This window comes from Prionailurus bengalensis, chromosome B2 (genome assembly GCF_016509475.1).
Source record: "Prionailurus bengalensis isolate Pbe53 chromosome B2, Fcat_Pben_1.1_paternal_pri, whole genome shotgun sequence".
Lineage (NCBI taxonomy): Eukaryota > Metazoa > Chordata > Mammalia > Carnivora > Felidae > Prionailurus > Prionailurus bengalensis.
In genome coordinates, this window is record NC_057349.1 from 119,038,443 (window position 1) to 119,053,206 (window position 14,764).

General features: G+C 39.8%; 1 protein-coding gene across 1 annotated transcript in view; it reads left to right on the top strand.

The window, feature by feature from the left end:
* Window positions 1-14,764, top strand: part of ENPP1 (ectonucleotide pyrophosphatase/phosphodiesterase 1) — a 73,970-nt gene that overhangs the window by 20,370 nt on the left and 38,836 nt on the right. Inside the window, exon 2 of the mRNA XM_043592386.1 lies at window positions 11,876-11,948. Coding sequence (XP_043448321.1) covers window positions 11,876-11,948 — 73 coding nt within the window. The remainder of the gene's footprint in view (window positions 1-11,875; window positions 11,949-14,764) is intronic.

Genomic DNA, 14,764 nt, shown 5'->3' on the forward strand with positions numbered 1-14,764 from the left:
GCCATCAGCCCAGAGCCTGACGCGGGGCTCGAACTCACGGACCGCGAGATCGTGACCTGGCTGAAGTCGGACGCTTAACCGACTGCGCCACCCAGGCGCCCCAAAAACACTTTTATCCTAGGCTTTAAAAACTCCTGAAAATCTTTAACGTCAATAAACAGAACACAGTTAAAAACAACCAGGCACACGGAGGAAAATGGCACCGTGAGCAAAAGCCAGCAGGAATACCACACAGCAGAAGCAGACAAGCAGTGACTTCAGATGGTAGTGTTATCAGACACAGGTTATAAAAGCCTTGACTATTTTTGAAGAAAATATGGAAGAAATAATATTGAATTGGAAGAAGGGTAATTTCTTGTCATCTTTCTTTTTGTGATATATATCAGATAATGTCTTCTGGACTGTCTTCCAGCTTACAATTCTGTTTTTCACCGTGTCCCTTTTGATGTGAAGCCTCATCACTGAATTAATTTATTTTTTTATTTCTAGACATTATATAAACATTTTATTTTTTAATGTTTATTCATTTTGAGAGACAGAGAATGAGTGAAAGAAAGAGTGTGAGTGGGGCTGGGGCAGAGAGAGAGAGAGAGACACAGAATCCAAAGCAGACTCTAAGCTCTGACCTGTCAGCACAGAGCCTGATGCAGGGCTTAAACCCATGAACCATGAGATCATGACCTGAGCTAATGTCAGATGCTCAGCCGATGAGCCACCCAGGCGCCCCTATTTCTAGAAATTTTATTTGGTTTTTTAAAGACTTTCTAGGTCACTTTTTGTAGTTTAATATTTTCCTGTTAATATTATCCATTTTTTCCTTTTATTTTGAATACTATCTGAAGAGATGGCAATTTTCTAGAACGGATGAAAGACACCAATCCTCAGATTTAAGTAGCACATTGAATCTTAAGCAGAATAAATTATATATATATATATATATACATACATATATGTATATATATATATATATATAGTCAACAAATGACAGAATAACATTGCAGAATGCAAAAGTAAAAGTAAGCATTTTTAAAGGTATTAAAAAAAGACCTATTTCCTTCAAAAGTACAATAGACTGACAGCTGAATTCTCAATAGCAATGATTAAAAGCATTAGATAGTGTAATGACATCTTCCCTGTGCTGAAAGAAAATAATTGCCAAATTGCAATTATATATCCAGAAAAGAAATGCCTTTCAAGAATGAGAACAAAATAAAGACACGTATAAACTAACAAATACTGAGAGAATCTGCCATCAGGAAAATTCCAAAAGATATATTTTAGGTAGAAGAAAATGGGTTCTAGACGACTCCAGATGAAAGGTGCAAAGGAAAATGCATTAAAATGCATAAGGTCATAAATATTTGGATAAATCTAAATGAACTTATAAAACAACAATGACTTAAGGGGTTTAAAAATGAGAATAAAAGTAATATTAAAAGAGAAAAAAGTCTATAAAGCTATAACCTAAGTGTCTATATCTATAACTTACTAAAAGAAAAACAGAGTAAAATTAAACCTAGGCTACAAAAGGAAAGAAAAAAATAAAGACAAGACCAAAAATCAGTAAAACAAAAAATAAACATATCAAAGAGAAGATTGACAAAGCAAAGAGTAGATTCTTTAAAATAGAGTATTATTTCTGGTGAGCCTAATTAAGCCAAGAAAGAAAGAAGGCACATTATATCAGGGAGGAACGAAGGATCACAAATACAAAATGTACAAACACTGAAAAAATAACAAAGGGCTACTATAAATCACTTTATACTAATGTATTTGAAAATGTAGGTGAAGTAAAAAATTCCAAGAAGAAATACAACTTACCAAAACCGACTCAAGAAAAAAATTAGAGCATCTAGATAATTCTATAAACCCATGAAGGGATTGAACCAGAAATTAATAAGCTTACCACACAGATCTTTCTAGGCCCACAGAGCTTTACCGGTGAGTTCTACTAAACCTCTAAAGAAAAACTAACTCCAATCTTATACATCTTTATTGTTTTGTTTTATTTTGTTTTGTTTTGTTTTTTAAATGAAGTTGGCATAGCTTTTCCTTTAAGGTCTTTTTGTCATTGGTGTTCTGGAATTTGAAAATCATGTAAGTATGAGCCTTCTTTGATATATCATCTTGGATATTTGACATTAGGACTTTTGGATTTGAGGATTTGCACAAATCTTGAATCCCACTGAGAATACTAATTATATGTTTGTTTTTTTTTTTATACAAAAAAAAATGTGCATGCTTATATATCTTATATGCTATGAATGCTTCCTCTCCCTTTTTTTTCCTTTGTGTTGATATTACACTTTTTGTTTATCTTATATTGTAGGCTTACCTCAGATGAGTGGTGAATCATGGCTGTTGACTGATATTTAAGAATGAGGGAGGGGTGCCTGGGTGGCTCAGTTGGTTAAGCATGAGACTTCGGCTCAGGTCATGATTTCACAGTCTGTGAGTTCAAGCCCGGTGTCGGGCTCTGTGCTGTCAGTTCAGAGCCTGGAGCCTGCTTCGGATTCTGTGTCTCCCTGTCTCTCTGCCCCTACCCCACTCACTCTCTGTCTCTCAAAATATAAATAAACATTAAAAAAATTAAAAAAGAAAGAATGAGGGATATTTAAGAATGAGGTTGAATGCAACGCCTGGTGATTCAGTCGGTTAAGCATCTGACTCTTGATTTTAGCTCACGTCATGATCTCCCGGTTCATGGGTTCAAGCCCCACATCAGGCCCTGCGCTGGTGGTGCTGAGCCTGCTTGGGATCTTGGGATTCCTTCCCTTTCTCTCTCTGCCCCTCCTCTGCTAGCTCTCACTGTCTCTTAAAAAAAAAAAAAAAAAAAAAAAAAAAAAGGTTGAATGGAATCAGAATTTGTTGATTGGAGTTTGCTTAGAGTATGTAGGCAGGGAGGAGTTGCCTTTTATGCTGAAAGATCCCTAAAATGCCAAAATGGGAAATCTTTACTCTGGGTCACTAATACCCATCTACTAGCCCCCTTAGTTCTCCTGCATATGGGTTCACTGTGGAAACTTTGGAAAATAAAGGTAAGTACCAAGAAGGAAAAAAAAAAATCACATGAGCCCATCAGGCAGATATAAGACTATTTATAAAAAATATACATGTATAGCAGAAAATTAGGACTAGACTGCCATTTTATTTTATAATTTATAGTTTATAGTCAATAATGTGTCTTTCCCCATGCTATTAAATTTCTTCTATGTCATCATTATTGGCTGTATAGTATTCAATTACATAAGTATTTCATATTTAGCCATTTTCAATTGCTGGAGATTGCGTATGTGTCTATTTTTTTTCTTGTAAGTAATGCTACATGTAAATATTTGCAATACATATTTATAGATAATTTTTTATCTTAAACTGCAAGAAGTGTAATTTTTGAGTCAAACAATATGAATATTTTAAGGTGTTTCAGAATTTTTCTATAGCTTCTTATTCCCACAGCGTTTGAATCAGTCTAAGCATACTTTGTTACATGTGCAAACGTGGATCTGAAGTATTCTTTAATATGCAGATTGGTGTTTATATGGGTCCCTTTTTCTTTTTTATAAAATTTTTTTTTTCAACGTTTATTTATTTTTGGGACAGAGAGAGACAGAGCATGAACGGGCAAGGGGCAGAGAGAGAGGGAGACACAGAATCGGAAACAGGCTCCAGGCTCTAAGCCATCAGCCCAGAGCCTGACGCGGGGCTCGAACTCACGGACCTGTGAGATCGTGACCTGGCTGAAGTCGGACGCTTAACCGACTGCGCCATATATGGGTCCCTTTTTCATTAGCATGGTTTGGAGAGCTGTTGTATAGATATAACTCAAATTACTGCTACCACCATCCCCTACAAAATACTACTTTGCCTTTTTTCTGTTTCGGTTGCATCCTTTGGATAGGGTTCTTTTTAACCACTGCATGGTCTTCAACAACTGTTGAAAACAGATTACTGCAGAATTAGAAACAACAACAAAAAAGAAAGAAGAAGGAGAAGGAGAAGAAGAAGAAGAAGAAGAAGAAGAAGAAGAAGAAGAAGAAGAAAGCGTTAATATAGTAATTTATGGCATTTCTTTTAACAGCATATAAAAAAGAATACCCTGTAGTTTACTTAACCATTGGTTATATTGTGGCTGTGTTAGAATCTATAGGGGGCTCTTAGTGAGTTGTTCCTAGTAGGAACGGTCATTTATTGCGCACCTCTGTGCCCCCGTCACCAATCCGGACACTTTCTGTACATTATGCTCAAAGCTTGTGCCCACTTTGTAAGGTAGGTATTATCACCGTTAGAAATGTTTCTAATGTTTAAAACATTAGAAATGTTTTAAAAATGAGGTTTAGTTCGGATATGAAGCATTCCCTTATCACACGTTTCGTGGTTGTCTAGAAGTCACTGGAATGTAAGCTCTATGTAAGCACTGAAATCATTTTGTTCACTGGTGTATTCCCAGCATTAGTTCAGTCTTGACATGTAGGCTCTCAAGAAATGTTTGTTGAATGCTGACAAAAATGAATTGAGAGAGGTGGGATTTGAACCCTAGCCATTCTGAACCTGAAACTCTACCAGGAAGAAGCCAGCTTCTTCAGAGGTTTAATATTTTACTCAGAGATTGAGTTTGGTTTGCCCCAAAGTGATAGACTTGTTCAGTGCTTGGTGTCTTTTTTCCTCATTTTCATTTGATCATTTATATAAATTACATAAAATATCACTGCCATTTGGGAAAACCTTCAATTAAGTCAAACATAACTAAAATGATAGAGAGGGTATAAGGGCCAAGCAAAAGTGAGAACTCTTTCCTTAAAAAGTTATTTAATCCACTCAAGCAGTTGTTCTAACGTGTACTTTAAACTTTGTAATACTTAAAAGCTCTTCAAGAGTACGGCATTTCCTTTGAACCTCCCTTTGAATCTCCTGTGGAAGTTTCTGAGTATCTAATCCTCATCTTCTGGGGAAAAAAAAGAAATCCCTGCAGACTCAGCACTGTGTCGATCTGAGTTTTTACAGAGTTGTTTTCAGAAGGCACGCAGCTTTGGCCAGAGGCCAGAGGAGTGATAGGCAGTGTGGTCAGCTAATTCATCTTCATCGGATAGGCGTTTATATGACACCTGTCACATTTGAATACCAAATCCAGCAGTATACCGTTTCCTAAAAAAAGGTTTTCATGGCTACGTATTGTAGGCATCCTTTATATAAAGCAGATATGAAGGTACTTAAACTGGCTGACTTTGTGAAGTCATATGAAGAAAAGGGGGAGGATTATGGTTTCCCCCAAATTATGTTTAATGAAGTCACAGTTTGCTGATTTTCAGCTCAACAGTTATTTGTCGAATGTCTGCAATGTGCTAGGCACCATGCTAGACATGGAAAATAGAGAAATAAGTAAATCACCTCCCCTGGAACTCACAGTCTGGTCAGCGACATAGATCTCCTAGAACATGGTGAGGGCCGTAGTGGTTGGGATGAGGAAAGACGGAGGAGGACAGAGCGTCTCCTGAGAAAGGAGAGGCAGGTAAGACCAAGCGCTCATTTCACTCTTGGACTCATACCAGAGCTTTCCATAATGTTGCCAAAGACTCTTTTTAGAATTTGTAAATCCAGGGACACCTGGGTGGCTCAGTCGGTTAAGTGTCCGACTCTTGGTTTCTACTCAGGTCATGATCTCACAGTTGGTAAGTTTGAGCCTTGCATTGAGCTCCGTGCTGATAGCGCAGATTGGGGTTCTCTCTCTCCCCTCCTCTGTTTGCCCCTCCCCCCCGCTCGCTCTCACTGTCTCTCTCTCAAAAGAGAGAAACTTAAAAAAAAAAAAAAGAATTTGTAAATCCAGTCATGTCAGTTTCATATTTTAATGCCCCAGCAGCTCCCTGCTGACTGCTCCCAAGACACAGCCCTCTTTCAGGCACTCCCCTCTCCCCCTATTGCCCCACTGCTTACAGCCTGACTGCCTAAATTCGGATCTTGCCCCTGCCACTGGTCAGCAATCTGCAGCTCCATTTTCTTAAACCGGGTTAATCTCAGTAATCTGTGTCATAATGTGAAGATTAAACGATTTGATGCAAAACTCTGAGAAAAGTGCCTAGCACGTAGTACTGTAGAAGCCATGCTTATTGTTGTTACCACTCTCCTCCTTTCTCCCAGACCGCGGTGGTTTTCTGTACCTCCCTGCCTTTGTACAAAGTGCCATTGCATGGATTGTCACTACCCCGTGATTTAATTCTTAGGCTGCTTCTCACCATTTCCTGTCTTTGTCATTAACAAATTCTAAAGTCATCACCCTGATTGGATGGTAAACTCTGAGATTAGGGATTTCACCACAAATTCTTTTTTTTTTTTGTTTTATTTTTGGACCCCTCCCTCCTCCTCAGAATTTAAGTACAGTGCATATTGCAGACACTCAAACATTTGTTTATTGACTGAAGGGGAAATCCCTTTGTCTCCAAATCTGTCTTTGTGAAGTTCTTTTAATCACCATTCTTTCCTTTTTTTCTCTCCACTGTGCTATTAGCGTGTTAACATTTTTTAAAAATGTTTTATTTATTTCTGAGAGAGACAGACAGAGCGTGAGTGGGGGAGGAGTAGAGAGAGAGGGAGACCTAGAATCTGAAGCAGGCTCCAGACTCTGAGCTGTCAGAACAGAGCCCGACACAGGGCTTGAACTCGTGAACCATGAGATCATGACCTGAGACAAAGTCAGACTCTTAACCTACTGAGCCACCCAGGCCCTCCAGCATGTTAAAATTTTTTTACATATATCTGCTGTAGCTCCATTGTAATCATTAATTTTCATGCCCTCCACCACCCTCCCCCCCCCCCCCCGCCCCCGCCCCCAGCTTCATTTCTCTGTCAGGGTGTGAGTTGCTTTCATTTGTCTCTCTGGCCTTTAGCAAAGGGTCTGTGTAAGTAGGCACTCATATTTAAATGAATGCTCAATAAAGAATAATACATGTTGTATTAATACGTTTTAGGGAATCTGTGAGAAAAAAAAATGGAGTGATTTCTTTATATCTATTTCTTTTGGTTCATTAAATGTCCAAGAAAGGCCAAACGATTTAGGTACTCTAAACAAGCAGGAAACTCCCAAATCAATAGTCTTCTAACGTAGAGGCAAAATATTCTGCCAATTTACTTGTATGTCTGGTGGCTCTATGTGGTCTAAGGTAAAATGTCTCATCTTTAGTTTCTAAGAGAGTATCAAAATATGAAAACTACCTAAATTGTTATAGAGGTAAAAAATGAATAGTGGATTTTGACATTGCTGTTTTAATCTACTTTGAGAAGAAATTAAAATTGAATTAGATTTCACAGCTCTGAAATGTCCTACTAAAAACTATCCTGAGTGGGAGTTGGGTAACACAGTAGTAGGTGATGTAAGTTTCATCTTTTATAGGCGTGATTATAGATGAGAATTGATTGTTCCTCTTGTCATACTTCTGTTTCATTTCCATGCTCTGCATTATCTTATAAAAGTTAAATCTAGGGGCGCCTGGGTGGCTTGGTCGGTTAAGCATCCGACTTCGGCTCAGGTCATGATCTCACGGTCCATGAGTTCGAGCCCCGCGTCGGGCTCTGTGCTGACAGCTCAGAGCCTGGAGCCTGTTTCAGATTCTGTGTCTCCCTCTCTCTCTGCTCCTCCCCTGTTCATGCTCTGTCTCTCTCTGTCTCAAAAATAAAATAAACGTTAAAAAAATTTTAAAAAGAAATAAAATAAAAGTTAAATCTAAGTAACATTTTTTTAGCAATGAAGAGGTAATAAAAAAAAAAATAATCATGCCCCTGTTGCAGTTTAATGAGAGGAGAGACCTATATATACTGGGTGTGTTTTAAACGCATGCTTACGATTTAAAAGACATTTTTTCCCAATGTTTACTTATTTATTTTGAGAGAGAGACACAGAGCATGAGCGGGGGAGGGGCAGAGAGAGAGGGAGACACAGAATCTGAAGCAGGCTCCAGGCCCTGAGCTGTCAGCACAGAGCCCAATGCGGGGCTTGAACTCTCAAACCATGAGATCATGACCTGAGCCAAAGTCGGATGCTTGACCCACTGAGCCACCCAGGGTACCCCCGCGTGCTTATGATTTAAATGCTTGCTTACCACCAAATCTTCCCATAGTTTTCATCAAGGTGAGACTTAATTGTAACAGAACTGTTGGCAAGTTCTTTTTTATATTTGGGAAGGACAGTACAGTTGTGGGTAATACAGCTCCATGACTGAATTTCTTACAGCAGTGAGGGAGTATGTCTTTTAAGGCAATACATTTCTGAATGTAAACAAGTTCTCTCACTGTGATTTGTATTTGTTGGTGTAAACTTAACTCTGATTACTAGTGCAAGTACTTGGACTTTTGGGCCATCTTGCTTCCAAGGAGTGTTTTCTGCCGATTTCAGGTTTCTCCCTTTGGTTTCACCTCCATTCCAAACTGTCCCACTTCAGAGCGCTCAGACTCTGAAATTGCTTTCAGGCTCGTAACTTCCATCCCTCCTCCTTCCTTGCTCCCTCCCTGGTTCCCATTTCCACATGCACCGGATCCCCTGTCTTCTCCCAGTTCTCGAACCTCCACGTGCACATGGTCTCAACCCTGTTCAGCCTTTGCAGCCACCTTTTGACTTTATCAGCTTTTCTGCTCTGTTTCCCCTGCTTCCCATCCCCCATGCCATGTTATCTTTTTGTCCCATCTCCCTATTCCCAGCCCTGGAATTCCAGGCCACTTGGTCCATTATAATCCACGTATTGGGGTTCAGCTGGGCTCCCAGAGCTTGAAGGCCTTTATGCTTTTGTTGACTCTGTCTCCCTTGTTACCACATATTTGCAGCCATCCCCACTTAGGATGTCCTGCACCCCCTCCTTACTACAGAGCCCAAGGTAGACTTCTTCACTCTCTGGAGATATTCTTACTTGCCCAAGGAGATTGAGGGGGTGCCTCCTCAGCTTCTGGCTTCTTCTGACTCTATCTCAGTTTTGTTGCTGTTATCGTTGTCTTTATCTTCCTCTCTGACTTCTGACATGCCTATCTCTGAGGCTGACCTCCTGAGATTGTGTTGATGAAACTGACTTTTTAAGCCAGTTTCTTAACGTGATGAACGTGGGTTATAGTTCTTGTTTTTTTGTTTGTTTTCATGTCTGTTCATTGTGGATACAAGCGGTTTTGAAATGAGCATCTTTGGACAGCTGTATTGCCCACTTGTACGAGTACAGGCAGCCCAGGTTTGCAGGACTCTGGCATGCTCAGTTTCGGTCACCACAGTTTAATTAAATAACACCCGTCCCCAAACAACATGGTTCAAATTTCAGTTCCAAGATTTATTAACTGGGGGGAGTTGCGTAGAGTGCAGCCTTTGCTGCTAGCTTTTTCAGTCCCCAGATCACTGCGTACATAACACATGCGTATGGTGGTCAGTGACCAATGTGGCTCCTTTTAAAGCCTGTCAGTGATTGGTTACTGTCTGCTTCTGTTGCTCAGCAGCTCACAGACAGCAGGGCAAGTGGTGGGTTGCTTCTGTGTCTCCTGGTGGTGAACATACGTGACAGTTTATAAAATGGATAATTGAAAGAGAATTGGCCGATAAAGATGCAAACTAAGTAAAGTGATAATGCCAGAAGTGAAATTCAGTTCAAAAGTAAATGGGGTTATGGAAGGAAAAGCAAACTGCGGGAATGTTCACACTGCCTCTGTTCAGCGGCCTCCAGCTCTGCGGCCAGAGGAACTCGGGGATGGCGAGGTTATCCCCCTGGTGAGGAGTGTGGTTGTGATGAAAAGGATGCAGATGTCCCAGAGGAAATGACACTGGCACAAGAATTCATATTAATCGAACTCCTGCAGATACGTGACGATATTGAAAGTGCAAAGGTTACAACGTGGGGAACTGATCTAAGCTTGCGAAGGAATGTGGTGGTCTGTGAAGGCACGGAAAAGTTTCTCACTATGGAGTGTAAGTAATGTGACGAGAAGAAGAGAAAGACTGTTCAGACTATTCTTGATAAGTTTATTACTAAGAAAACTTTAACCCTCCATGTTTTAAATTACAGTGTAGGAAATACAGATGAGGTTTGCAATTTTTTCATTTCCTTGTATGTTTATAATTGACCGTAAGAGTTCTTAATGTTTTTGATAGAAACGTAAAAATTATCTCTCATGGAGCGCCTGGGTGGCTCAGGTGGTTAAGCCTCTGACTCTTGATATCGGCTCAGATCATGATCTCACAGTTCCTGAGTTTGAGCCCCATGTCCGGCTCTGTGCTGACAGTGCAGGGCCTGCTTGGGATTCTCTGTCTCTCTCTCTCTCTCTCTCTCTCTCTCTCTGCCCCCGCCCCCACTTGCACTCTTGCTCTCTCTCAAAATAAATAAGCATTAATTTTTTTTTAAATTACCTTTCATATGTTTATGTTAGTTTATACCTCAAAAGGTTTAGGAGAACCCCTTAGTGTTCTGGTACTTTGTTCGATTTGTCATTATTTGCATATTTGTTCGAGCTTTTCCTCGGATGACTCTCTATTTGAATGGACGTGTGTACGCTTAGGTTTTTTTTATTTCCTTAAAAAAAGGTTTCACCTAGACCCAGTTGTGTTTGAGACCCACTTCACTCTTGCTTTCCCTTCCCTTACCCCATTTTCTTCTGCAATAAGTTAGACCTGCTGATTCAATTTACTTAGGGTTTACTTTCTCTTTAGTTTTTACAGTCACTTGACATTAGGCACCTTGAGGACAAAGGTCGTGTCTGTTTTTTTACTGAGTATTCAGTACCTAAGCCTGGGGACTGGTATATATGGTCAGTACTTGATATGTTTTATTTGAGGGAGTGAGTTCCTAAAAGCCTGCACCCAACACCCACCCTGCCCCATTCACCCATTTCTCTTGTGGAGCCTTCTCTGATCTCCCTGTCCCCAACCACCCCAACCTTTCTCCTTCTTTAAACAACTGTGTAACTGCAGGTGCCTCCTAGAGCCTGCCAAATATGAGCCATTTATGCTGTTATTTTTACCCTTGCCCACACAAATAGCAGCTCCCTGAGGTATGTCTTTCCTGTGCATAACATAGTCATTACACATAGTTGGTACTGAGTGTGTATTTTGTTGGATTTTCCTGCAAAGTGAGATTCCAGAGAGCTGTCAAGGAAACTCCATCCCACTAAAAAAATTAAGGGTTGTTCTACGAATCTACGTATTCCACCCGCCCTTTCTTTTCTAATTCTCAAACAAAAATTCTGTCTGGTGTATGTACTTATTTTAAAATCAAAGGCCACAAGAGTGGGGAATTGAGAAAGTGGCAAAATGTTAGAGCTGGAAAGATTTTTAGAGATCCATATAGTCTCACCCTTTAATTTTATAGGTGAATAATTTGATGTCTGGAACACTTAAGTGATCTTCCCCAAATCACACAACTAGTTTGTGGTAACATTTGGGGCCACAGTGCAGTTGCCTAACCCTGTCCAGTGCCCGTTCCCATAGACTGCCATGGGGCATACGAGAATATTGTTCAGGTTTGTGTAGTTGACCTGTTCAGAGAGGCAGCTAATATTCTCATATTGCGTTTTGTGGATTAGCAAGTAGGAAATTGAATCTGTAAATTGATTTTCCTCTCTCCATCCCTTAATTATTTCAAGTTCTCTGACTAGATTCATTTGCATTAACTGGGAAATTCTGGAAACATTCGTCCTGGATGGCACAGATTTGTTTGCTGACATGTAAGCAAACTTTTTCTTGAAGTATAACATACATGCTGAAAAGTGCACAAGGCGTAGGCGTGGGGTTTGAATTTTCACAAAGCACGCACATCCACGTGACCTGTACCCACAGCAGGAGACAGAGCGGCCCCAGCACGTTGAGAAACATTTGAAGAACTAGAAGGGTTTTGAAGCTATATAATTTTCTTTTTTCTCCCCGCAGGTATTGTCAGTCTGTGTGTTAACAACAATCCTTGGTTGTATATTTGGGCTGAAACCAAGCTGTGCCAAAGAAGGTAATTACTACAGTATAAATACTGTGTGTGTGTGTGTGTGTGCGTGCACACATGGGTGTGTGTGGCTACTTAGTCCTCTTCAGAATGTGACTGAGAAAAGTGTCCTGTCCTAATCTGTGGGTACTCCATAGTTATTGCAAATGTGATAATGGTTTGAGTCTTCTTAAAACTCTTTTATTATTTTAGCCATGTAATGTTTTATTTAGTTGTAAAACTTCATCCTAAAACAATGAGGAGGGGCTATCACCAAAAAATCAACCAAAGAACAAACCCCCAAAACAACAAAAAATAAATTAAGAGCAGTGAAACATACAAGCCAACATGGCCTAAATGTTTTGGTGCTGCACCCTGGAGCCCTTCTCCCTGGACTCTCTCCAGGAACTCTGAGGACACTTTTTTTTTTTTTTTTTTTCCCAAGGAGTTAGTTGCTGAAGCAGCCTGGAAAGATTACTTGGTAACCAGTTAGCATCGCTGGGCAACCAGAAATTTATCGTTATGTGCCCTAACAGCTTTTAAAATTACGAGCATTTGTGGTTTCAAAGCTATAGTGAAATGACAGTTTTAGGCTTCTACATATTTTTTTTCTTTATATTGAGTGCAGAAATCTATCCAGCATTGATGAGATTACTGTAACTAACAAAACTCTGAATCATAGTACATTGCAGTAGTCCTTATTTTGGCTCTGAGGTAGGTTTCTCCCCCATGTGAAATCACTGATGGTCTTCCTAGGGAATTCAGTTTAAAAAAATTTTTTTTAATGTTTTTATTTCTTTTTGAGCCAGAGAGAGACAAAGCATGAGCAGGGGAGGAGCAGAGAGAGGGGGAGACACAGAATCTGAAGTGGGCTCCAGGCTCTGAGCTGTCAACACAGAGCCTGATGCGAGGCTCGAACTCACGGAGTGTGAGATCATGACCTGAGCTGAAGTTGGATGCTCAACCAACTGAGCCACCCAGGCGCCCCGGGAATTCAGTTTTGAAAATTGAAAAATTATTTTCCTGTTCAACTCTTCTGTGATTGTAATATTGGTCATTTAAACAAGTGTACTGATTTTTAAGTTTTCACTTATTGCTTAAATTAAATGTAGTAATTAAATGTAGTAATTTCATGTGTTTGGTCAGCCGTCTATCCAGAGCAAAAGTGTCTTAAGTTTAACAAGATGAAATAGCTACAGACTTTAATGTTCATCTAGGCATAGGTATGAAGTAGTTTAGTTTGAGTTTAAACTTTGAGTTTAGTTGAACACATAAAAATAAAACTGAAGGTTTAAAAAAAGTAATTTTAATCTAAACCTAACATAGTATGCGCAGTATTTTACAAACTACTAGGTGCTTAATAATGAGCCTCAAGTAGTAGCTATTATTCTAACAGCTTTCCCTGGCCCTGCCCAGGTCAGGAATGTTAGTATTCCTGACCTTAGAAATTACTGTTGTCATTTCATGTCTTTAAAATTGCCAATTTTCCCAGTGTCATGAGGGTTAAATTCTATGGCAGTGTCTTCTTGGGTTAGGAGATCCCTAAAGTCAGGAGCTAGCATTCTTCTTTTTTTTTTTTTTTTTTTCTGTTGGACTTTCATTATTTTACAAGTGGGTTTTTTTTTTTTTCCTCACCATCCTGATGTTTTAGTAATCTGATGAGAACCTAGCTTTTTCCAGGTATATAGTAAATACAACATAAAATTATTGTATTTAATTAAAAGTTTTCCTTCCATATCCGCCATTTATCCATTTAACAAAAACTTACTGGTACCAGCTATAGTCAAGCATCTTGCTGGGCACTAGGGATGCGGTGTGCTGGGTACAATGCAGGTGTGGACTTTGCTCTCAAGAAGTTGGTAGTCCAGGGATGATGCCTGAATGGCTCAGTTGGTTAAGCGTCTGACTCTTGATTTCAGTTTAGGTCATGATCTCACAGTTTGTGGGTTTGAGCCCCACATCTGGCTCTGTGCTGACAGTGCTGAGCCTGCTTGGGGTTCTCTCTCTCTCTCTCTCTCTCTCTCTCTCTGCCCTAACCCTGCTTGCACTCTCTCTCTCTCTCTAAATGAATGAATGAATGAATGAATGAATGAATGGAAGTTGGTAGTTCAGTGTGAGACTGGGATATTAACCAAATATTCTAGTTCAAATGGAATTAGTGACTGAGGGGAAGGACAAGGTTTTACAAAAGCTTAAACAAAGGAAATTGGACCTTGACTGGGGAGTGTAGGAACCAGATCTGAAGGTGAAATGCGTACTTTAGGTGATGGTGGGAGGGACAGTCCTGCAGAATGTCCTGCATAAGCACATTACTTCTTTGATACACCCAGAGTGAGAGTACGGTGGGGCAGGTATTCTTTCTCCTCCTGAAATATTCAGATAATCACTTTTAAAGTCTTTTCTCGCAGTTTGGAATTTTAGAGAATGTTATATAAGCATAAAACTTTCAGAACAAGTCCTCCTTATTCAGAGGGGTGCCTGGGTGGCTCAGTCTGTTAAGCGTCTGACTCGATTTCTGCTCAGGTCATGATCTCATGATTCCTGAGTTTGAGACGTGCATTAAACTCTGCTGACAATGTGGAGCCTGCTTGGGATTCTCTCTCCCTCTCTCTGCCCCTCCTCTGCTCGCTCTCTCGCTCTCATTGTCTCTCAAAATAAATAAATAAACTTAAAAAAAAATAAAAAGAACAAGTCCTTATTCTGACTTTTCTTTACCATGCCATAAGTATTGAAGTCTTATCAGACCTGGTAAGGTTCGTAATAAATTTTAAAACTTCTTTTTTTCCCCCCTATGACAAGAGATAGAATTTTCTTTTTGTGCCACTTTCTATGTGTATTTGTGA